The 23,491-nt window shown below is 41.9% G+C and overlaps 2 protein-coding genes across 4 annotated transcripts in view; one reads left to right on the top strand and one right to left on the bottom strand.

Moving 5' to 3' along the window:
• col16a1 (collagen, type XVI, alpha 1) overlaps positions 1 to 3,873 on the top strand; it is a 118,999-nt gene extending 115,126 nt beyond the window's left edge. For all 3 annotated transcript variants that reach the window (XM_039820638.1, XM_039820639.1, XM_039820637.1), the window contains 3 exons: positions 155 to 331; positions 446 to 523; positions 2,317 to 3,873. In XM_039820638.1, coding sequence (XP_039676572.1) covers positions 155 to 331; positions 446 to 523; positions 2,317 to 2,510 — 449 coding nt within the window. In that variant the 3' untranslated portion in view covers positions 2,511 to 3,873. The remainder of the gene's footprint in view (positions 1 to 154; positions 332 to 445; positions 524 to 2,316) is intronic.
• A 1,439-nt stretch (positions 3,874 to 5,312) lies between these two features.
• Positions 5,313 to 22,269, bottom strand: col9a2 (procollagen, type IX, alpha 2). The gene is made up of 32 exons (XM_039820429.1): positions 22,076 to 22,269; positions 20,800 to 20,874; positions 19,769 to 19,804; positions 19,572 to 19,634; positions 17,730 to 17,783; positions 17,335 to 17,370; positions 15,830 to 15,853; positions 15,657 to 15,710; positions 15,473 to 15,526; positions 14,201 to 14,251; positions 14,054 to 14,110; positions 13,885 to 13,938; positions 12,404 to 12,457; positions 12,208 to 12,261; positions 11,675 to 11,728; positions 11,488 to 11,541; positions 11,290 to 11,343; positions 11,138 to 11,191; positions 10,995 to 11,048; positions 10,125 to 10,169; positions 9,952 to 10,005; positions 9,796 to 9,849; positions 9,665 to 9,718; positions 9,511 to 9,582; positions 8,962 to 8,997; positions 8,758 to 8,802; positions 8,307 to 8,339; positions 8,048 to 8,194; positions 7,880 to 7,934; positions 7,547 to 7,735; positions 6,992 to 7,069; positions 5,313 to 6,602 (listed from the first exon to the last, which is right to left on the bottom strand). The coding sequence occupies exons 1-32, from the start codon at positions 22,145 to 22,147 to the stop codon at positions 6,397 to 6,399; spliced, it is 2,076 nt and encodes a 691-aa protein (XP_039676363.1). The 5' UTR covers positions 22,148 to 22,269; the 3' UTR covers positions 5,313 to 6,396.
• Between the last annotated feature and the right edge of the window lie 1,222 nt (positions 22,270 to 23,491).

Here is a 23,491-nt window from a genome sequence, read left to right as displayed (position 1 = left end):
ACTGTGTATAATGCTGCAGTTCTTAGTCTAGAGCAAAATCTTTTCTTCAGATTCATATCTTTTTTTCAGAGAATTATTCCATTTCTCCTCCGGGACACTTCTGTTATTGCTACTGTGAAATCATTGTTTGTTCTTGCACATTTCCCCTCCCCAGAGAGAATGGCCTACTACATGTCTCGCATGCAGATGCCAGTAGAGATGGTGGCATCCCCAGGTCGGCCTGGGCCACCTGGCAAAGACGGAACTCCAGGTAGTCCTGGGAACCCAGGTGCACCTGGAAACCCGGGACAGATCGGCAGACAAGGCCGGCCAGGAGTCACAGGCCCCCCAGGTGAGCCATCAGTTATACCAGTAATATTTTAAGCACCATGACAAGTGTCTTCATTAGCTAACTGTAAACAGTTTATCTGTCATGTTGTCAAAATATGTTTGTCTCTTTCTGTAGGACCACGAGGACCACATGGAGAAAAAGGAGATAAGGGTGTTGGAGAGATGGGAGATGTAGGACCTCCAGGAGCACCAGGTAATGTACCCCACCGGTCCATGGATCAGTAAGTAGAGAGATGGCAGCCATATTGTGTGTCAGCCTTACTTAAAGCCATAGCTAACAGTTAGCAACGTTTGGCACATTTCACCATGTGTATCGACCATAAAAGTTTCTGCGTTTTAGTTAAGACATTCAAATTGTTATGTTAGTTACAGTAAATCCCTTCTCCTGTCACATTTTGTTGAAGTACTTACAAACCCCAATTCCAATGAAGTTTTATATTGTGTAAAACGTACTTACGTATGTGCCTTCACATATGTGCAAGTTACTCATGCCATGGGCACTAACACACCCCCAAACCATCACAGATGCTGGCTTTTGAACTTTGCGCTGATAACAATTAGGGTTTTGACTTTTGCCCAAAAATCATATTCGAAGTTCGTTTGTATATTAATATTAATATTCAAATATATTTGAATATTTATTAATAATATTTTGACCATTTAATGCCTTTAGTTTAAAAAAAAGAGTCAATGTATTTCTCTGCTGTGGCCGCCGAAACAGTCACCTTTCTCTTCTGTTGTGTGACTGAGGAGCAGCCCCGCCCTCTGTGCTCTCTCCTCATGTGCAGCAGCACTGAGCAGGCAGGTAGGAAGGGGAGATGGGACAGGGTGCGGCGCCGGCGAGAGACAGCGGAACGCGACGGGAGAAAGACGCCGCTGAGCTGGCCTGGCCCTGGGCGAGCCAGCTTTCTTTGAGAATTAGGGGGGAATGCACCGCTACCGAGCCACGGCCGAGAGACGTGCGTCGCCGCGACGTATAGTTAAATTTTGAAATGCATAAAAAGCCTCGGAATCTGAACTGAAAACATTTACAATCAAACGCATTTACAAAAACTAATGCCCATAACAGGTTCGAATATTAAGGGCTGGTTAATATTCGTTCGAATATCATTATTTTTTTAAATATTCGAATGATATTCGAATAACGAAGTTTGGAGTCAAAGCCCTAATAACAATCTGGATGGTCCTTTTCCTTTTTGGCCCAGAGGACATGACGTCCATGAAATTCCTTGCAATTGTACGTTGAGAAACATTGTTCTTAAACTGTTGGACTATTTGCTCACGCAGTTGTTCACAAAGTGGTGAAACTCGCCCCATCCTTGCTTTAAAAACGAGTGAGCCTTTTGGGGATGCTCCTTTAATACCCAATCATGACCAATTAACCTGTTCACCTGTGGAATGCTCCAAACAGGTGTTTTTTTGAGCATGCCTCAACTTCCCAGTCTTTTGTTGCTGCTGTGCCAGCTTTTTTGGAACATGTTGCAGGCATCATGGGTCATTCTTAAATTGTCTTAATTAAAGTCACTAAAATTACATACTAACTCATACCACCCAAATCAACATCTGACCATCCTTAATCGTCATGGAGTTGAGATAGCTTTGGCTAAATTAGCGAATTAGCATCTGCAGTCAATTTGTTATATGTTTATTTATTTTGGGTTGAAGAAGCAACCATGCTCACATCAATTGATCAAAATAGGATTTTAATGACTGGGTAATGTTTGCCCCATGTCCCCTTGATAACAGACATGGTGGTTTGCACATATATTCTTGTTTCTGCATTGTATTGGTGCTACAACGTTAAATGGCAACACCTTACTCAACCTTTAAAGGAACAGTTTGACATGTGTGTTTTACCCCAAATGTCAAACTATTCCTTTTACTCTTTTGTTTTCTCTTTTTTAATATATCCTCTTTACAGCTAAGTAGCAGGGCAGTGATAGTGCCACAATCATTACATTCTCTTTATTTCCCTTCTTTTTACAGGTGTCCCAGGCCCCCCAGGCTATAGTAAGATGGGACCCCCAGGTCCTGTTGGGCAGCAGGGTGTTCCTGGAATCCCAGGCTCGCCTGGGCAGCCTGGTGCAAAGGGACATGACGGCCGGTGTAATCCTGGAGATTGTATGAGCCATCAAGTAGAGTACAGCCCAAAGGGCCCACCTATCAAGGGCCCCTGGTAAAGGGCTAGAACTGATGGAGTAGAGGGGCAGGGGGGACTAAAGCAAAGAGACTACGGAAAAGACAGGAAGCCAAAGACCATGATCCAAAGTTATTAAATCTGACCACACAATGAAACCAATGAGCTCCTTTATTGTTGAATTGCATAGATTTACCCACACAGATTGCCACTGTAGTTCTGAACAGAAATCCACAATTTCTTTCTAAGGGCCCCACTGGAAATGAGGCCTGCAAGGACACACCAGCAGCACATTTTTATTGCATTGTTCTTTTCCCTATGAATGCCAATTCATTGCTATATTACTGCCTTTTATTTTGGTCTTGCCTCTTTATTCTCACTGCGTTCCACTCTTTTTGTATATTTCACACAACCCAGGGGAGGTGACAATATTCACAATTTGTATTTTCTTCTCCTTAATTAATTCTGAACCTTTCTGGGTTATTTTCATTTTCTTTGTCCACATCTGTAGAAAGAGAATGCACACAATTATTGTAGCACTTTGCTTGCACCTCTCATATCTTTGTTCCCTTCTCACAAAATCACATTCAGGGTGCATCCCATGCATTTCTAATATGTCTCAGTGTTTGTGGTGTGATACATATTTGAATTTGACTTGTAAGAGAATATCCCTAGAAATGTAGCTCAGTTCTGGAGAAAAAAATCATGCATTCATACCCTTTTTGATGGATTGACTATTTTGTATGTATTTATATTTATATATATATATATTGGCTTTTCATACTTTTCAAAGGATTTGATACAAGGCATACGCATGGCCAGCCACACATTTTTTATTGTCAAATGTATATCAAGCAACAAAAAAACCAAAGGAATATTTTTTTTATGGTCTAAAAGCTTTCAAATTGAAATAATGTTTTCAGTAAAAGACATCATTATTTATAAAAGAAGATTGTGTTTACACAAGAAAGCATATTGGCTTTTTTAATTATGTTGTTAAAGTTGATTTTGTGTCATTTTAACTCCAGTACTTTTTGGAAATACAGCCATTTTAAAACATCTCATCTCATTTTTATTCCAAAGTAGCTGTAATAACCATCTGTCTGTTTCAACAGACACTTGTTTAAGGAAATATGAGCAATAATTGAGCCCATTTACCACAGGTACTGTAATGCAACACACTGAGCACAGCCACCTAGCCCTCACAGTCACGTACGATAAAGGAAATATTCTTCAAGGCATCGCAGATGGTTTTTGTAGTGTTACATGTTACTGTATTTTGTTGTCGTTTTTTTAAAAATAGTTTTTAAATTAGTAGTTCAAACTATGAGCCATGGTCAGACTTTTGTTTCTCACAAACTAACCCATGGGAAATGTTAAACTGAATTAAATTGCTTTTAAAAGATGCTGCATCATGTTATCATTGTCAACCTCTGTCATATCAAACACTTTACAAATACTGTTGTCCATCAATGATGGTTTTCAAGACAATGGGTCCCTGGGCATCGACATGGACCCGGACTGAAGATGAAGTGGAAATTTAGTTTTGCCTCTCTCTGTAGTTGTTTGGCATTTCTTAATGGTCGGTTTGCATCTCTCGTAGTAGTTTTGAATGTCTTTGAAGTTGTTGGGGTTTCTTAATGGTCGATTTGCGTCTCTCTCGGTGGTTGGTTTTGTGTGTCTTTGTAGTTGTTGTTTATATGGCTTGTTGGAAAGTCAGTCACTTCGGTGGCTCCAAGGGGTCAGGGGTCCCTATATGAAGGTATGGTGTGAAATGCGAGAGCTTGTAGAATACGACGTGAGAACTTGCAGAACAAAAATTCTTGTTTGTAGACCGTCCCGCCTGTGGCTGCAGGACCTGGAGCTCGCCGCCACTGTTTCAGTTTGACTGTTAAGAAGTGTTTAGATAATTAAAAGGTATTTAGAAGTGGGGTGGCTGGTTAGTTGGATAACGCTAGCATGCTATTCCACCAAGCTTCCATGCTACATAAATAAGCCGGACAGAGTTGTCCCTCATCTGGCGATAGGAACCCGGCTTTCCCCGTTCTGTTGGCTCAGAGCTCCACAGCCGAAGTCCACAGGTACAAATTAGTTTTGCACCAAACGTATCGTCAAAAGTGTTGCTAAAGTCGAGGCGTGCAGATTCGCCACTTCGTGATGCAACAGATTTGAGATGTTGTAATCACTGAGTTGTGGTTGTGATATATGTAATGTACCCGAGTAAAAGCAAGTAAATGTTGCATTACAAGTTTGCAGCTGTCGTGTTCATGTAAAAATCAATCTACACATTTGTGAATATCTTTTCTGTGACTTCACATTCAAAATACTGGTGTGTGAACATTTTCTACGAGTGCAAATTTCCACTTCAGATTTTATTTTACATGCTCTCATGTGTTTCTTTTTTTTGTGTGACTTCAAATTCATATCACTTATGAATATTTTTTACAAGTGCAAATTTTCAAAGTTCAGATTTTTTTGTTCTGCAAGTTCTCACATCATATTCTACAAGCTCTCACATGTTGCACCTTATTTACTTTCATATCCTTAGCTCAACTTCAATGATGTAGGTTTCTTTCCTGTCATTGTTATCCAACCCATCATGTGCACATGTGCACTTGAATATCATTCTGTATAGTCTAGTACAGTATGGTAGTATGGTGGGAAATTTGGTGGTGCAAGAATGTTAACAAAAGCTGAGCATCTGCAGCTTTGGAAACATGGGAGTTTATTTACATGCATGAATTGATACGGTTAAATATTTGGAAGAGAGGAATGAGAAGAAAAAGAGCTCAAACAGACAAACTAAAGAGACATGTTTCCATTCCCCACATGATACAGAAGAGCATTGGATTTTATAAAAGGTTCCTCTTTATTGGTTTGGGTTGACCTGAACAGCCAGAAAAAAAAACCTCTTTACAGATGATTATATAAAGAACAATAAATAGCTTCTGTTGATGAAAATAAATCAGTCATTAAATAGCTGACACCCTGTGGAAGGTTGACAGTGGCATAGGGAGCACATTCGGGCTGATTCGTCTTCAGAAAAAGTCGTTATTTCTGTTGGTGCATATCGTAACCCATTCCTTTTTCTCTACATAATAATCAACACACATTTACAAAGATTTACAGCACTGCATTGTGGGAGATGGGAGTGCCCGTTGGGATATGCTGTTGCCAGGCAACAAGAGGACGAGATCAAGCTAGTCGTTAGTTTCTAAAATGAGGCTTGGGAAGAAAGCGGGGGATTGGGAGGGGAGTGGGGGCAATGTACACATGAGGTAAATCAGGGATTTCACTAAAGCTTACAGATGAAGATACTACATTTTACAATACAGTACAGTACAGAGTGTCAATTTTAATCATTTATTGGTCCTTTTCGTACACTTAAGGCATCTTCTGCGATGTCGTAAGAGAAGCAGAGCATTTAAACTTCAAAACACGTCTCAAACTAAATATTGCATGTGTAAAACCATTTAAAGTGACCAAGGCGTAACAGAAAAGCACCTTTCACCACGCTTGGTTTTCAGCTCCTCTCAGCGCATTGATACTGTGATGGTGATCGGAGGCAAGGAGACGCCATCTCAAACTGTTCCTCTTTCACTGCAGGAACAGGGCTGGGATATTTAGATGGGGCTGACACTGGCATCATCCAAAAACACCAGAGAATTCAGAAGGATGTGGGTGGCGGTGAGCTGCTGTTGTCATGGCGATGTGGTGGATTAAGATCAGAGTATGTCCCAGCAGTCAAAACTTCAGGTTGTCAGTTTCAGTAGGGGGGCGCTATACATCCAGTCACTATTATTGTCCCCAACCCCTCGTTCTCGATGTTGTCCTACAGAGAAATGTGGTCTCTCTCTCTCTCTCTCTCTCTCTCTCTCTCTCTCTCTCTCTCTCTATCTTAGGTGAGCTGCTGATGGGGAGGCAGGTCTCTAAACATTGGGTCCTTTGATTGTTCCCGCCTCCTGTAGCCTCGGGGAGGTGTAAGCTGATGCAGCCAGACACATCGCCGCCTCGCAAAAGCCTGGGAGACCTACCGGACCCGCCTTACCGGGACGACCGGCCTCTCCGGCTGATCCCTGAGGTCCTCTCTCGCCGTGTCTACCGTCCCGAGCCACACCGTCGACACCGGGAGGACCTGTGGAGGGTGAGGTTTCAACATCAAGCAGGGATGTGAACTGAATCCCAGGGTCAAGGTGACTAATTGCACTGAAGACAATGTTGAGAAAATCTCTCTAAAACCTCACTCTGGAATAGTGTGCACAGGGTAGTGTGAGTGTGTGTTTCCCACTGTTTGAATTAGTGTGTACTGTTGCAATCCTATTACATCCTCATTCAAGAGCATCTGTTAAATGACTGGAGTTAATGATGCTCTTTAAATGCCTCTGAAAAAGCCTCTCTCCTGTGGCTCTTCAGTTTCTTATTGTACCCTTACTCTTCTTACTCACCCTTACTCTGAACCTTCGGTCAGTATTACACACTGTTTTACATCTCATGAATGTGCATGAACCTGTTTTCAGCTCTTACCTGGTATTCCTGGGGGTCCTGGTGGTCCTGGGTGGGGTTTCCCAGGATCTCCTCTATCTCCCTTTGCCCCTCTCTTTCCTATGGAAGGTAAAAAATGGATGGGCTCAGATGTAAACTACTTTCAACTGCGTGTTAGGGCTCCACCATATGAGGAAAATATGCAATATGCAATAACGTTGGATATTACTTGGGATACATAAACAGCTATTAAATTGTACTCAGTTCTGCATTTCTGCTGCTTTCAGTATTCTGTTGAAATACAACACATTGATTGTTGAATTAAAAACAAATGAAAGGAACCTATTTCAACATTCTCTTATTGAACAAAAGGCACCACTAAAAGAAGAATTAAAGTGCAGTTTAACTACTGATATTTTCTTTCAACTAACACAGAAAAGCTCTGAGTGTCTTTCCCGATATGTCGCAGACTTTTGCGATGTGTTTATTGCACAAGTTGATATTGCGATGGTGATTAAAAAAAAACCAATATATTGTGCAGCCCAACTGTGTAGTCGTCATGTATAAATATACTGAGGCTCTACTGTCAGTTTCTACCTTTAAGTCCTGTGTTTCCAATCTGTCCATGTCCTCCAATGATGCCAGGAATGCCACGGGCTCCAGGTACGCCATGTGGCCCCTGAGGACCAGGTGACCCTGGAGGGCCAGGGGGCCCGGGAGGTCCCATCACACCTGCTCCACCGAGCACAGCCCTCTTGGCGCTCACCGCCACCGCAGCTAGCCTCTCTGCAACAGAAGAGACAGCATCATCATTTTTGATTAAAGTAGCTTTGATGATGGCCGACTGATTGCTCAGGAGATGAAAGCAGCTTTGGGAATCTTATTTCCCCTATGGACATCAAAGGTGAATCTAAGAGTCTAGGCGCTCACCCTGCAACATCTTCAACACCACTTCAATGATATGCTGGTCAGATGCATCGCGTCCCTGGAGAGAAGAAGAGGAGACTGAGCATCGGAAAAGAGACGGCAACTGGCCAAGTGCATCAATCAATATCAGTCTGTTTATGTTCCATGCATCATACAGTGAGCTGGACTTACTAGTGATCCCTGAATGCCTGGCATGCCGGGTACTCCTCGCTCTCCACTGAGTCCCCTAGGACCGGGCAGTCCTGGTGGTCCCACGTCTCCAGGTTTACCAGGGTCTCCAGTAGGTCCATTGTGTCCTGGATCACCCCTAATTCCTTGCTGCGAAGAGACGAGCATTAACGGAAGAGTGGATTTATTGCGATTAAAGAAAGAGGCCAAAATTGCTGACGTTTAAAAAATGAAATTTGATTTCCACACAGCACAACCTCACCTGTCCTTTGGGCCCGGGTTCACCAGACAAACCCTGTCACAGCAAACACAGAGACTTTGTCATTTCCACATCCATCACTGCCCTCTATCATTTCCGCCTCAGAGACACTCATTGAGCAATAATTCAAGAATGAATATTGTAAACGAATGTCTAAAAATGCTGCTTCAAAGAGCCAACGTGCATTCTTGCTTCACTGTCATGTTAATAGCTCACTTGCCATCTGGACTATTATGAGGATTTGTATGCACATTCAAAAACAGACTTCCTCTTCGTCTTAACTTCTGTATGGTAACAACATTTTCTGCTATACATCACTTTGCTTTGATGCCTTCAGAGCCAAATGTTTAAAACCTTCTCATCTAAAGCCGGCAAGTTTTAGTATTTTGTAGATTCAGAGACCGTTGTGGATCTTTATAACAAAAGGTTTTGAAACAGCTTTAACGATTCTTACCTTTTCACCTTTCTCGCCAGCCAATCCCTCAACGCCAGGGTCACCCTAAAAGCGACAGAGAGAAAAAGATAAAGAGGGGAAAAAAAAAAAAAAAAAAAAAAAAAGAGAGAGAAGGATGACTGTATGAAACATTTGTCAGCATTGGAGAAATACAACAATATGGCATAAGTTTTCTGACGATCCGGTTTATAAACTTCTACTCACATCGTCTCCCTTTGACCCGACTTTTCCTTGGAAGCCCTGGAAAGAAAGTTTGAGTACATGTTAATGTGGTTAAAACTAGATTATATTATCCTCATACAAAAAATAAAGAAATACTAATAACTAAATACTGTGCAAGCCAGTGACACCACAGATCACAAAGTAAGAAAGATGTCGTCTCATCTCTAAAACATGATGCTCAGATTATCATTTATATTGCTTATTTATATTGCTTGCCTCACTCTGTGATTTACTGTGGATTGGTGTGACTTTCATTCATGGGTAAACACTGCCCCCAATGGATAGGTCTGGGTAACCCAATCATTATGAAGTGTGTTTGAATGTAGCCAATGATGGACATGTTTTACAAAGCAATATATGTCCTTGTTCACGCGCGCGCACGCACGCACGCACGCACGCACGCACACACACACACACACACACACACACACACACACACACACACACACACACACACACACACACACACACACACACACACACACACACACACACACACACACACACACACACACACACACACACACACACCTTGTCTCCTTTGGTTCCACTGAGACCCTGGGCCCCTGGAACACCGATTGGTCCTCTCTCTCCTTTGTTTCCCTTTAAGAGACATGAGAATGTAAAAAGGAAAGTATAGCTGCAGATGAGCTCAAATTTAAAGAAATGCAACGAAGCAACTTACAGCCTTGCCGGCTATTCCCTGTGGTCCAACTTCTCCGCGCTGGCCTCTGTCACCCTGCAGAAGTCAGGTAAGATGAGTATGCCTTCATAATTGCAGTTTATCGCTTTAATGTGATAATTCTGGATTTGTACCTTGGGTCCAGGAACACCTTCCATACCAGCCACACCAGGAAGACCAGGCTCACCCTAGGAGAATGCAGTTAAAGTACAATTATTCGTCCTACTGTGCAGTATAAGAGCACACTTCTGATAACTGATAAAAATCCATATTTTGTGTGCGTGTGTTACCAGAGGTCCGGGGGCACCAGACATGCCAATGTGACCCCTAGGTCCAGGCTCGCCCTAACAAGGGAAGAGAGATGAGGTATATAATTTGCAAAATAATAAAATTGGAAAATTCTTAAAAAATAAAATCAAAAAATAGTAAAGGTCAATACAACATGGCATATGAAAAGGCTTACCTTAGCTCCAGCTCCACCTTTGGACCCCGGGCTGCCAGGCAATCCCTGCAGACAGAATTAACAAGACTGAGAATCACTGGGAAAAAAAAGGTTCTCTGCACATTGTTTTCTGATGGTATGGTGTACAGTTTGTTTGAAATACAGACAATAAACCTGAAAATGCAACTGGTAATGAATGTGGATATTAGTACGTGGGTGCGTAATAGTGTGGGTAGGTAATAATGCTGATGCCTGATATATTAACAATAAAAAATGGCCGAGCTGCAGTGTCGGCTACTGGCATATACTTTGCAGCAGGTTTTCTTGCAGTGTTTGTGTGCATGTGTGTAATAGTATATCACAGTATGGCATAAAGCAGGGTAAGTTATAGTGTTTGAGTTTGCAGCAGTGTTAGTGTCACTGCAATGACCACACAGCAAAGTGTGCATCTCATGCTCCATTAACCTTTAGTCAGAATGACGCGCACACAACCACACACACAAACACACAACCACACACACACACACACACACACACACACACACAGTATACCCACTGGACTGATTGTGATAAATCACTCGCGGTGGGAGGGAGAATGCTATTTCAAGGTGGTTTAAATTCTAAAACAGCGTGGGTCACAGGGTCACTGTTACCTGGATGAGTGCCCAGAAAACAAAACATACTAAAATGTACAGGATGCTTCACGCTGGTTTCCCCTGTCTGTATTCTGGCTTTGTTGAATGGAGTAGGAGAACAGATTGACCCCATACGTGGTCTGAGTGACAATAAGCCGTTACAGACAGCCTTATTTGCATGTGCCCGAAGTGGCATTGCTGAACAATCCTCAGATAAACACATCCCCCCCCCCCATTACACTGAAGGATCACTCACCGCTGTACCCTGAGGACCAGGAGGACCAGGCATCCCAGCCTGGCCGGGGCTGCCCTGCAGGAAAAGAGAACAGAAGAAGATTAAATTGCCATCTTTTACTGCGATTGAAGTTACTCATCATTATCGCAGCTGGCAACCCTTACCTTGATTCCAGGAATACCAGGTGTGCCATCTTTTCCATCAATACCTGGCAGACCCTGAAAAAGCAGGCAGATGAGTCAGTGGAGTTGATTTGGCACACTCTCTGAACACCGTCGCAACTGTGTAGTGCACAAACAAAAGTGCATTCACTCACATTCTCTCCCTTTTTGCCAACCGCACCCTGTGGGCCCTGGATACCTTGGCTGCCCTGCAGAAGATAACCAAACCAGCGTCAGTGTATTCCCAATGCACATCAGGATCACTGCCCCATTCAAGTTCTGAGAAATGTTTAATCTTTTTTGTCTTGATTTGACAATAAACTTCAAGGGAGAACACCAGGAGAGTCACCTACTTTGTCTCCCTTGTCTCCTGCCTCTCCGGGTGGTCCCTGAGGTCCCTCCTCACCCTGCAAACAATAGAGAGAGACTTAAGAGTAGCTCAGGAGTCCTGTGGGTTCCTGTTTTAATATGAATCATCACATGTGTGTGTGTGTGTGTGTGTGTGTGTGTGTGTGTGTGTGTGTGTGTGTGTGTTCTTACAGGAGGTCCAGGAATTCCTACAGGTCCGTTGATGCCCTTGTAACCACGAGGCCCCTATGGGAAAACAAAAAAGTGCTATCAATCACTTCAGATCAGGGAGGATGCTAAGTCACGGTAACCTACTATTCATCGTGATAAAGGGGTAATTAGCGCTTAACTCACTTCACTAATAGGAGCTACACAGAGAGCCAGCCACTCTTGCTTTGGCACTAAGCCGGGGCGCTAACTTGGCTAACGCGGCTAATGTTAACAGTAAGACGGATGGCTACAGCAGATCATTAACTACAGATGGAGGCACCGTGGACCCAGACAACCCCAACTCATTAGAGGAGGGGAGAGATTTGTGTTAGCATCATTTCCATATGTCCCCATTGCTGGTAATGGATGATGTTTGTATAGTGGGAGCAGGTCTGGCTGTGCCTCCTTGGTGCTCATCTAAAAAGAATGAGAACAGCCTTGTACCCCAAAAGAAAGAGGACAAAAAAGTAAGATGTGACTGTGAAAAAAAAGGAGAAAGAAATAGTGGTACTCACTGCTTCCCCTTTAGGACCCATCATTCCTGGATAACCCCTCAGACCCATTGGACCCTAAGAAGGAAGCAAAGAGGGGTGAGACAGGGACCAGGACCAGACAACTACTACTATGTTCTGTTAAATCAAGACAATACCATGTGAAAAAAATGTTTTTAACTTTGCCAAGAGACTACAACAAATGAAATTCTCAGCATACCGGAGGTCCTGGGATGCCCTGTTCCCCAGAGATGCCCACTTCTCCCTTGGGACCCTGGTGGAGGAAAGCAAAAACAACAGGCTGATTAGTTATCTTTCTGTGCTGCACTCTTGATTTTGGCTTCATGTCCACAGAGTTTGACCCAAGAAACTCCAGAAAATGCAGATCTCTAATGTCTGTTTGTTAAGTATAGAGCTAGAGACAGGTGGTGATTAGCCTAGATTAATAACTGAAGCAAGGGGTAACAGCTAACTTGGCTCTGGCCAAAGTAAAAAAAAAACATACGCCTACCAAGACCTCTAAAGCTCACTAATTAACACTTAAAAATGACAAGTTGTGGTTTTTATGGATAGTATGTGCTGCAACTATTTCTTGGCCAGGCCAGTGACTTCCTGAAGACGTGTTCTTACTGTGAGGTAGCCAAACAACCAGCTAAGACTCCAGGAAGTAAGTGCATACAGACCGCTGTTTGCCAAGAAATAGTTACAGCAACAACTTGTGGTTTTTACATTTCTGTTTGTGTACAAATTTAACATAGGTGATACATATTAGTGAGCTTTAGGGGTGCTGGTAGGGAAATTGTTGAGAAACAGTCTTCGTGCTAAGCTAAGCCTGGCTCCAGCTAATGTAAAGACAAGAGAGTAGTATCAATCGTCTCATTTAACTCTTAGCAAGAAAGTGAACTTAACTGAGAATGTTCTGTTTGAAAAATTATGTTTTTAGCTAAACTCATTGGTCTTCCGACATTAGTGATTTACTACCCTCACCAACACGCCATGTCTGTCCAGTATCATGCCAGTAAAATAAATAAAAAACAAAGCTTGGGTGATTAGCCAGTTAGCGTGTTCTAGTTTTATTTCCCAGCAGTCTGAAGATAAATGTGATAATGGTCTTGCTCACCAATCTACTGGTCTTTGGCATTACATCGTCATCAGTCATGTGTTTTAGCTCAATAGCTAGTGAGAATGTGAATAGCTAGTGCTGGCTGTTTTTAAGAAGAAAAAAAGAGAGAGCAGCAACACAGTGCAACCTTGAGTCAAGGCAAGTCTTCTAAAATACTGGTCTGACTTGGAGGTGCGTCGAGTGTTTTGAGTGTCTCGGGCTCCTTGTGTGGGAAGATCAGAGGCTAATTCCTGGGGCCTGGCTATTCTGCTCCCTTGGAGCCGACCGTGTGCTCATTAGCTGTGCTTAGTACAGCGAGGTGAGAGGGCTGCGCGAACCCCGACTCTCTCTCATCCTCCCTTCATGTACCTGGCTCTTCACCACCCCTTTCATCTGGCTCTCTGCATGCTGACTGCAGGGCCAAGGCCAGGCCTGACTAATCACAGCCAGATTAGTGCCAGTCATGTGCCTCTGGGAGGTTCATTAGAGCTAATCCTCGCTTCTGCTGATCCTGAATAGTGGGTGAGTGTGCAGCATGTACACGTATGGGTGTTTGACTGCATGTGTGTATCTGTTCTAGCAGAGATTGTGCAGCTCACCGGTTTTCCTATGCTACCAGGCTCTCCGAGAACCCCAGCACGTCCTTTGTGTCCCTAGAGGGCAACAATCAGTCAGTCAGTAGAGTGTCATTACAATTTTGTAACCTAACATAATCATTGATGCTGAAAAAAAAAAACTATGTTTATTACTTGAAAACAAACTACTCACCTTGACTCCCTGCAGTCCCTGGGGGCCTTTAGGTCCTGCTGGACAGTTAAGAGGACACTGTTGTTGAGAGAAGGAAACAGATGGATTATGAAAAGTAAAGTTGTGTCAAAACAGATTGGTAAGGAAGGGGATGTCGCTAGATCTTACCTGGAAGTCGGCACTTCCCTCTTCTCCACCGATGAACTTCCCTGGAGGACCCTAGATGGACAGACAGATGATAGAGAGGTAGATGGAGGTAGAAAGTCACCTGGTCACAGTAGCCTCTACTCCCATGAGCTGAGCTAGCACTCTCTCTCTTTGTCCATCTATTTCCCCCTCCATCTTTCCATCTCTCGGTTTATAGATTGAGTTAGGAAGTAAAGTATCTGTACTTGGGCTGCTGATGTCTTCCTGCTACAGTCAGATGACACAGCCCACTGATCTAATGGGGGTTTATTTACCCAAGGACAGCACTAAAGCAAAACAAATACACTCCCCTGGGCTGGGAACATTACTCTGAATGGAGACACACCCCATCCTTAGAACCACTCAGAGATGCCCACAGGAGACTACATATACCGTTGGAAAATAGACTCCAAAGTGTACCACTCAAAACTGTATGTTATATTTCGCCACTTGCTGTCTGTTGGGACCTGAACAAGCAGCAGTGAGCTCTGGCTTTGCTAGGTGCTTTGTTATCTTACAGTACATTATAAAAGCATGTTCATTGCTGCTGGTTTTACAGAACAGAGCACACTTCAACATAGGGTTAGTAGTTAGGTCTTTGCTTTACTTTTCCAATGCGATCCCATTCAATAATATAAGTTACCTGCAATTAGACTGATGTAACTATATGCTTGATTGAGCCTTGAGATAAATGAGCTTCGAGGAGCTCATTTATCTCTCACTCTTTTCACAGATGTCACCAATCTCACTGAAAAAAACTCTTCAAATATGAAATGAATACTGTTAGAATGTTCCATACAGCACAAAAGAACCCCAAAAATAAGTGATCCTTATCAAAAAAGTTTAGTAATTTCTGTAAAAAAAAAAAAAAAGACTATACAATATATGTTTTCAGATTTTATTAACTCTCAAATATTGATATCAGTGTTTTTAATATTGCTGTGGTTGCTGATGGTAACTACTACCCTACCCCAACCAACTGTGTTGAGTTTCAAAACATAAACAGTGAGCTGGGAGGAAATAGTGGGGTGTGATGGCACAATTTCCAGCTAAGAAAACTAGGGCGCATGTGCAGTATTTTTAATGTACCCAGAAAAGGTCGTGAGCTTGGATTTACAGAGGGTGGGCAAAATAACAGCATAAAACTCAAAAGCACTCAGGTTTTCCCAAGGCATTTTACCACCAACATCGTACTTGTTCCATTCATTTCAGAGAGGTGACAGATGGATGAGATATTTCCTTGTGGACACTTACTGGCTTGCCAGGAGGTCCAGGAAGTCCTGGGGGTCCAGCTGGTCCCATGATACCCTAAACACAGCAGAGGGAAAGAAGCTGTGAATAAGCATGTAAGGGTTCTGGTTGCTTATATATGTTACATATTTATGAGATCTTTGTAAATCATGAAGGCAGTATGAACAAACTAAAGCTGGTGTCCTACCTTTGGTCCAGTTTGTCCAATTTCACCTGGAAGACCAATTGGCCCTGCAGCACCCTAGACAGAGAGACACAGAGAGCAAGAGGGAACAATGCATACACATCCCAGCAAAACCTTCAAAGCCACTAAGTGATGAAAGCATAACTGTGTCACTGTATATCGTACGAGCTACTTACAGCCAGTCCTGGAAGGCCGGATCCCTGCGTGGACAGAAAGGACGAAGGGTTAGACTACTGTGTAACAAGTGGAACCAATCCGTCAACGAATCAATTACCATTTGTGAAAGCCAATTAATAATGGCAGCAGTAATTCAGTAATGCTTGTGTACAGTGTCAGAGTGCAGTGTAAACAGTGCTCAAGAAGAACAAAGACACAGAACACAATCAGTATATGTTTGCTGTGTCTTTCGCTTGGAAGTAATTATAAACAAAGTGATTAAGTAAGTTAGCCTTCTTGGAGAAAGAACAGCCCACAGGGCAGGATCTCCGGTCTGTGCAGCGTGATGCAGCTGGCTGTACAAGCACAGCCCCCAGACAGCACCGCCTGTTAATGCTAAACAAAGGATTTAACTAATAGCGTTGCATTCATGCATGACATTGGATGACTCTGGACTTAATGTTTGAATATACTGGATGATGTCTGATAGATGGACACTGAGCACCACCTAGTGGTATTGGACTGTGTTACAGATGGTGTGCTGGTACATTGATTGGTTTGCATTTACTGGTGCTGATAAAGTCAGGAGTCACATTTGATGATATAATTGATAGCAGCGTTATTCCATATTAGGGACTGTATCATGTCAGCTGTAGAAGGCATATGCCACATCTGGGTAAACTAAACCCAAAAGGGGGCACAGCTGGTCAGGCATTCAGGCATGAACAAGAAGGGACTCGGGAGGTTGCCTTAGAAGACCAGCTGGGTTACAATATGTTTGTTTGGAAACTGACAAGGCTTTAAACAATGCCTAATTCAGCCCGTCATAACTCATAACTTCATAAATATCATGACAGCCCTATGAGATCAAATGTAATCAAGTGAATCATGCTGTACCTATACTGTACAGTTTTGAGGTATTTGTACTTTACTTAACTATTTCCATTTTATGCCACTTCTCATTTCAGATGGAAATATTGTACTTTTTACTCCATAGATTTATCTGGCATTTACAATTTACTTTTCAGATTTTACATAAGAAAAACAAGCTTATAAAATACTATTCAATACAGATTAAACCTGTGGTTCCTAACCTTTTTGGTTATAAAAAAGCAGTGGTTGGGTGGTTTTTTTGTTTTTAAAAACTGTAGTTCAAACTAGCTTCACCTCAACCAGCTTCAACAGTAAAAATGCTGCTCATGCATTGATACATCAGTAATAATTTAATAATATGACAGAATTCCATACATTACTATTACTTACATTAATAACATATCACTCAAATAGTACTTTTACTTTTGAAATTTTCTGATACAACATGCTGATAATACTTCTGTACTTTTAGTTGAGCTTGACTGTAGAACTTTTAATTTGTTCTGGAGTATTTTTACTTAAGTAGAGAATCTGAGTACTTCTCCCACCACACACAGTATAAGATATGAATTAAAAAACGTATTCAAAAAGTCATTCATCATACCTACTTTATTGTACCAAAAAGGTGAGAGACAATAAATAGTTTACTTACAGGAGGTCCAGGTTCACCACTTGGTCCAGGTTGACCCTGCAGACAACAGGAAACAGCAATTTAACTATAGTAATGACATGCTAGGACCTTTCACAAATAAATGAGAATTATATAGATATATAATGTATTACTTTTGAAATAAATACTTAGAGGGACAGCAATTCTCATGCCTATTTATCCTGTAAGCTAAGGGTTTAGTGTCATGACAAGATAATGTGAACATGACCCAGGGACTTTTTTGTTATAAAACTGACTCTCTTGAAATATGAAAGCTTTATTCAAGCAACACCGCCACATGGTGATACATGTTAATGTCTGAGATACAGGTTTTCCAGAGATATTATAATGGTGCATTTGTTGTAATCATCCTTTCAGGTGGAGGTTTAGACACTTGCCTTAGGGCCAGGATTTCCAATAGGACCTCGATCCCCCTTTGCTCCAATCAAACCCTGGAGAAAGACACAAATAGGTGATATGCTAGACATGCATATAGAGGTCAAAATAGCAAAGGAAAGACAATTGAAAAAACAAAATATCAAGTTGCCAGCATGCTTTCAACAGGCAATATGGGGACTTGAACTCACCTTACAATAAGGCTAATCACACATTTGATCGAAGCTGACACTGTCCTTGTATGCAATTAGGAAGTAAACTTGAGATTGAGATTCCAGGGCGGATTACTGGCTAAATCTCTGAGGAATGCATGTGTGTGTGTGTGTGTGTGTGTGTGTGTGTGTGTGTGTGTGTGTGTGTGTGTGTGTGTGTGTGTGTGTGTGCGCTTCTGTTAGCATGTGACCAAGAGGCATTGATACACTGATTCACCTCAAACCAAGACTGATGCAGCAACTGAAGCTGCGCCACAATTAAAGTAATATGAGGTAAATCAATACGTGCCCCAAAGCTATACAATCATGTTAAACTCCAGCGCCTCACTACCTGTGATTGCTAGAGATTTAGTAGTAATCAGTGTGTAATCAGAAAGGGATTTGGGTGGGGTTTGATATAAAGTATATCAACCTCATGTAGAATTCCTCCTAATTTGTCCACAAAGCTATTCATACAGTCCTGCGAAGAAATAAGCTTTAATTACTAAATCCCTGTGTTGACAATAAACCAATAGTTCAGAGAAAATTAGGACCCAGACACAGAGGGAACTTCTGAATGCTTTAATGTGAAAAGAACTCAGCAACTCAATTATCTTGTTTTAATTATAAATATTCAATTGCAAAAAAAGGAACAGTGAAAGTAAATGCTTTAAATGTTACATTAAAGCTAAACTATAGCTTAAAGACATACAGTTTTGATGACTTTTTTAGTGATCTCCTTTTTTATGCCCACCTTATGGTGACTTAAAAAAGGTTTTGTTTACATTCAACATTTCTCATCTAAACCCATCCCATCATTGTGTCCATCTTTAAGGTGTAATATTTACTCATTGTCTACATTATAAAACATCTGCGGAGCCAGACATTGTCTTAGATGCAGTAAAAATCTTCACAAAAACCTTGAATGTGTGGACCTTGAATTTTGATTGTTTTGAGAAACTACTACTTTAATGCTTATTATATATATAGCAAAGTCCTAAATGTGCAATGGTTGAAATAACAGCCAGTGAGCTCACATGTAAACAGTTCCATTGCTGATGAAGACTGTGTGACACTATTGAAAGCTCAGGAAAAAAGTTAGTACTATTAAGGTGGGGTTATTCTGTCAAATCTGCAATCTAAATAAACGTAATCAAAAGCAATCAAATTCCAGTCAGCACAAATGTCTATCACATCACTCCAAACTCATGCTGTATATGTGGGTCGTCATGCATGTACTGGTGCTAATGGTGATACAAACACAGAGACCCGCTCATTATCTTTTAACATTGTTCTGCTTCCTTGCTATTTATTATATAGTCATTTTATTCATGATAACCTAAGTATTCTATTTTTTCTTACAAATTCTACTTATACTCTAGTAATGACTGGTTGCCTCTTTAGAAATATATATTTTTTTATATATAAAGGTATTTTCACAAGTTCTGTTGCTAGGTTTTGCTATTCCAGTTTTTTTCTTTTCCTTATTAAGCTGATTTCACATTAAGCCTCTCAGAATGTTTGTTTTGTAGGGAAACAGGTTTTGTTATTTTCAAAGCCAGTCTACTCTCTCTCTCTCTCTCTCTCTCTCTCTCTCTCTCTCTCTCTCTCTCTCTCACACACACAAACACCGACATCTGTCAGTTTACTCACATCAATGCCATTCTCTCCTGGTGCTCCATCGGGACCTGGCTCTCCTGGCTCTCCCTTTTGTCCCTACAATAAAAAACGCACACACACAAACGCACACACACACTATTGTTGGACAAAAAGGACAAAAAAGAAGTACACATAAAAATGTTAAAGGTTTCATAATATAAAATCTGACAAACAGTACAATACAAACTTACTGGTGGACCAGGGGGCCCAGGTGGTCCTTTGTCTCCCTGCAGAGAGACAGAGTGGTGATGTTAACCCTTTTGATTTATTATTTGTTAATTTAACAGCATGACGTGGGCTTCTAAAGTCATTCATAAAACTCTCCACAATGTCCTTCATCAGTGATACATCTGAGAGTAGACAGGTGCTAATAAGCTCTGTGGTTCACTATGGATGGTCTCACAAAATAATCCGTCCCCTTTAACTATAATGAATCAAAGTTTGTTTTGTCTTTGTTTTCTTAGTGGTATTGCTTAGTATTCTTTTCTCTGTTTGACTGACTTGTTATGTTGCCATCTTGGCCTTGCTCAAGTGTTCCAGGCAGAGACACATGCTCAGTGATTACGTTGTAAACAATACATGGGTTCTCAAGTTAACATCCCACCTTTTATGTGGCAGAGATCCAAAAGGGGAAAGCCCCAGTGTAGAAACTGGAGGGCAGTTTGGACCAGGCAACATTGCTCTTTGCAATGGGAGGTGTTAACGTAATGTACTAACTTATCCAAATGCTTAGAACTCACAGTAATCAGTCACAAGTAAAAATGTATATTCACATAATGAGGGTACAGGGAAAGGTTAAGATAATAGACTTATGTTAATAGTTCAAACACATTCGCTGATCTAAACAAATCAAATATCTAATTTATCTAATTATTGATCACGGAGCAAAGACCAGGCTTTTATAGGCAGTGTATTTCTTGCTCCACTAACCCAGCAGCCTCCATTTTAAAATGTATTTATACAACCTGTGTGTAGTTAACCCTGCAAATATCTCAAATGTATCACATTACTGTGACACAAACTCAGGATTGAGGCAAGGGTCTCTTCTCAAAGACCCCTCTCTCTGCTGGGAACAGAGCTCTTTTGTGCCACTGTGTTTTCATTTGCAGTGCCCTCTGCTGGCAAGACTCCAGTACTGCAGAGCAGCACAGGGTTGGTATTTCTCCAGCACAATGATGGTCTTTGTGCCAGATCTGCTGGGCAAACCTGTGTGGATACTCACATCAATGCCGTCTGACCCAGGCATGCCAGAGGGGCCTGGTGGGCCAGGCTGGCCCTGAGGTCCGGGTGGACCCCTCTGAAACACAGGCAGAAAGACATTTTAAAACTGTCAAGTAATGACAACCTAAGACATTCTTATAGTACTGTGCACATATTATAAACTGTAAAATCCTGTAACAAAATGAAGATTATAGCGACACTGTAAGAGGTAAAGCAAAAAGGTGCAATAACATAAAATCAAGCTAAAAAAATGCATATGTAAATAACACATACATAAAGATGCATGTACTTGTCTTATGATGCAGGACAGACCTAAATCAAATTGATCAAATCAAGGCAGGTAACTGCATTGTGTCCAATGTATGAAAGCATCACAACAGAAAAACACAAAAAAAAGGAACCGAAATAAGGAAAACTTGGATAATATGAATTAGAATTGGTGTAGGAGAGGGGTAAAAACAAAGGAATGAGGAGGAATGTGGAAGGAGGGGTCATGAGACTGGTACTGTTTACCCCACAACCCTCACCTCACCCCCCCCATCCCAACGTCTCCTCAGCCCGTCTTGAATATCATCTCAGTGGATCAGTCAGTCCATCAAGTGATAAAAGACATTTTAAATCCAACCTTGAATTCTTCCAACTGTTCAAAATGTAAAATGAATAATCCTTAAGAACAAAAACTGTTAGACGTCCAGTAGTTAACACGTAGGTGTCTGTTTGAATAGGAGCTTTCACACTCAGTGGACAAAGTTAGTGTGTGATGTATGTGTGTTTGTATGTGTGTCGGTGCCCACTCCATCTCTGCCATTGCCATGAAAATCAAAACAAAATCTTTGATGCTTTCCTCCATTCTTCAAGTAATAAAAATCTTCTAGGCCAAAAAAAAAAAGGAACCAAGGTAATCGCAAATCCTTGCCTTCAATAGTATCTCCTCAGTTAAATCTTCAAAAGAGATAAGAGTCCATACACGATAAGGATGATAATCCACAGAAGATAGTCCGGTTTCATTTCGTCTCCACAGCGGAAAACCCATTTCAAGCTCTTTCTTTTACATGCATGCTACAAAGCCAGATGATCACCACAAATAGACTAGTCTTGGTTCAAATTCCAGCATTTCCATCACTTCAACCAGCAGCAACACAACACACAACCTATAACATTACCTCCAGACATCCAGTGCCTGTTGGCCCTTTCCAAGGGCCCTTAACCCCACTGAACCCCAGAATAAAGGAGCCAAGCCTGAGCAGAGCAGGTCTCAACCTCCCCTGTCCACTCACCACTTGGGCCAGCGCCAGGCACAAGGTCTGCAGTATTACCCAGGTCTTCAGCAAGGCAGAGAGAGCAGCCATGGTCCCTCTCCCCTGTCTGTCTCTCCTCGGTTCACCAAATCCTCTTTTCGCTCTCCTCTTTCCGCTCCCTTACTCCTCTCCAGGCCGGCACAGTGCAGAAGTGGTAAAGCAAAGCTGTCCGAGAGGCAGGTGGGGGGGGGGGCTATGTGCACAGCCCCGAAAAATCCACTCAGGAGGAAGGAGAGAGCCGAGGGTGGAGAGGAGGGGTGGAGAGGGAAGAGGGCAGAGAGAGAGAGAGAGAGAGGTGTAATCCTGCCCCACAGCCGGCCTCTGAAAGCAGAAGAAAAATACTCTATATGCACCCATCAACAGTGTGACACACACACACACACACACACACACACACACACACACACACACACCTATAAATAGTTACACACACAGGTTTTCACATTAGATTTGGGGTAGGGGGACACTCTGAATATTTGCTCAACAGGCAGCTTCTGTGATTGGTTGATTTATGAATAATTAGCTATCTTTTTTTTTTTTTTTACAAAGTTCTGAAGCCAATTGGGCTGAGCAGCCATCAAGCTCCTCCCAACGCTGTGGGAGTGCACCAATAAATGAAACCTGTGTAAAACACCTAAACACAGGACTTTGAACAACTTTCTGCTTTTGCGTCTGTCTGTCCCTGCAAATGTGCTTCGGTGTTGTCGTTTCTTTCCTTACCCTGAGGCTGTTGTTTGCATGGTGGTGTAAATATCTCCAAACATTTCCCATGTGACTGTTGTACCGCACAGATGAGAGGAAGCTGAGATCTCCTTGGAGTTTATAGCATTTTGTTGTCTTTGTACTTGTACTCTGTACAATGACAATACAGTTGAATCTAATCTATAGCATATGCATTAAAGAGATTTAATCAGGGAGAAGGAGGAGGAGAAGTAGGGGGCAGTATTCACTTTGTCAATAAAAAACGTGACTGTTAACTGACATAAAGGGACAAGTAAGATATAGCAAATAACGCACCTAATCACAACTCCTGTCTTAATGTCTTAAAGACATTTGCTGACATCTAGTGGTCACTGAAGAGCCGGTTAGTTCCCAGAGTAATCCAAAGTGGCCTTTTCAGGCTGAATAAACAATGTAAAAAAAAATAAATAAATAAATGACAGTACAGTGACCCCTATTGTACAGATATTACATTACACCAAATGCAGCAATTATCCACTAGATGGCAGCATATACACATTAACAGATGCCAGTTTGCAGAGCGGCTTGGTTGCTGTAGAGGCCTCCACTGCTTCAACTGGGGATAATACATGTGTTCTCCTCAGGGATGATAAAGACCGTACTAAGGACGCTGAGAAGAGATGCATTCATCAGTGAATTGAGATGTATTGCACA

Source organism: Perca fluviatilis, chromosome 13 (assembly GCF_010015445.1).
Source record: "Perca fluviatilis chromosome 13, GENO_Pfluv_1.0, whole genome shotgun sequence".
In the NCBI taxonomy this organism is placed as follows: Eukaryota; Metazoa; Chordata; class Actinopteri; order Perciformes; family Percidae; genus Perca; species Perca fluviatilis.
This window is presented reverse-complemented; position numbering and strand designations above follow the sequence as displayed.

Coding starts and splice junctions, on each gene's coding strand:
- col9a2 (XM_039820429.1), bottom strand. CDS start 22,147: ATGGCTGCTCTCTCTGCCTTGCTGAAGACCTGGGTAATACTGCAGACC. Junction 11,192..11,289: donor TTGGCAAAAAGGGAGAGAAT/GTGAGTGAATGC, acceptor CTGCTTTTTCAG/GGTCTGCCAGGTATTGATGG. Junction 10,006..10,124: donor AAGGTGGAGCTGGAGCTAAG/GTAAGCCTTTTC, acceptor TTCCCTTGTTAG/GGCGAGCCTGGACCTAGGGG.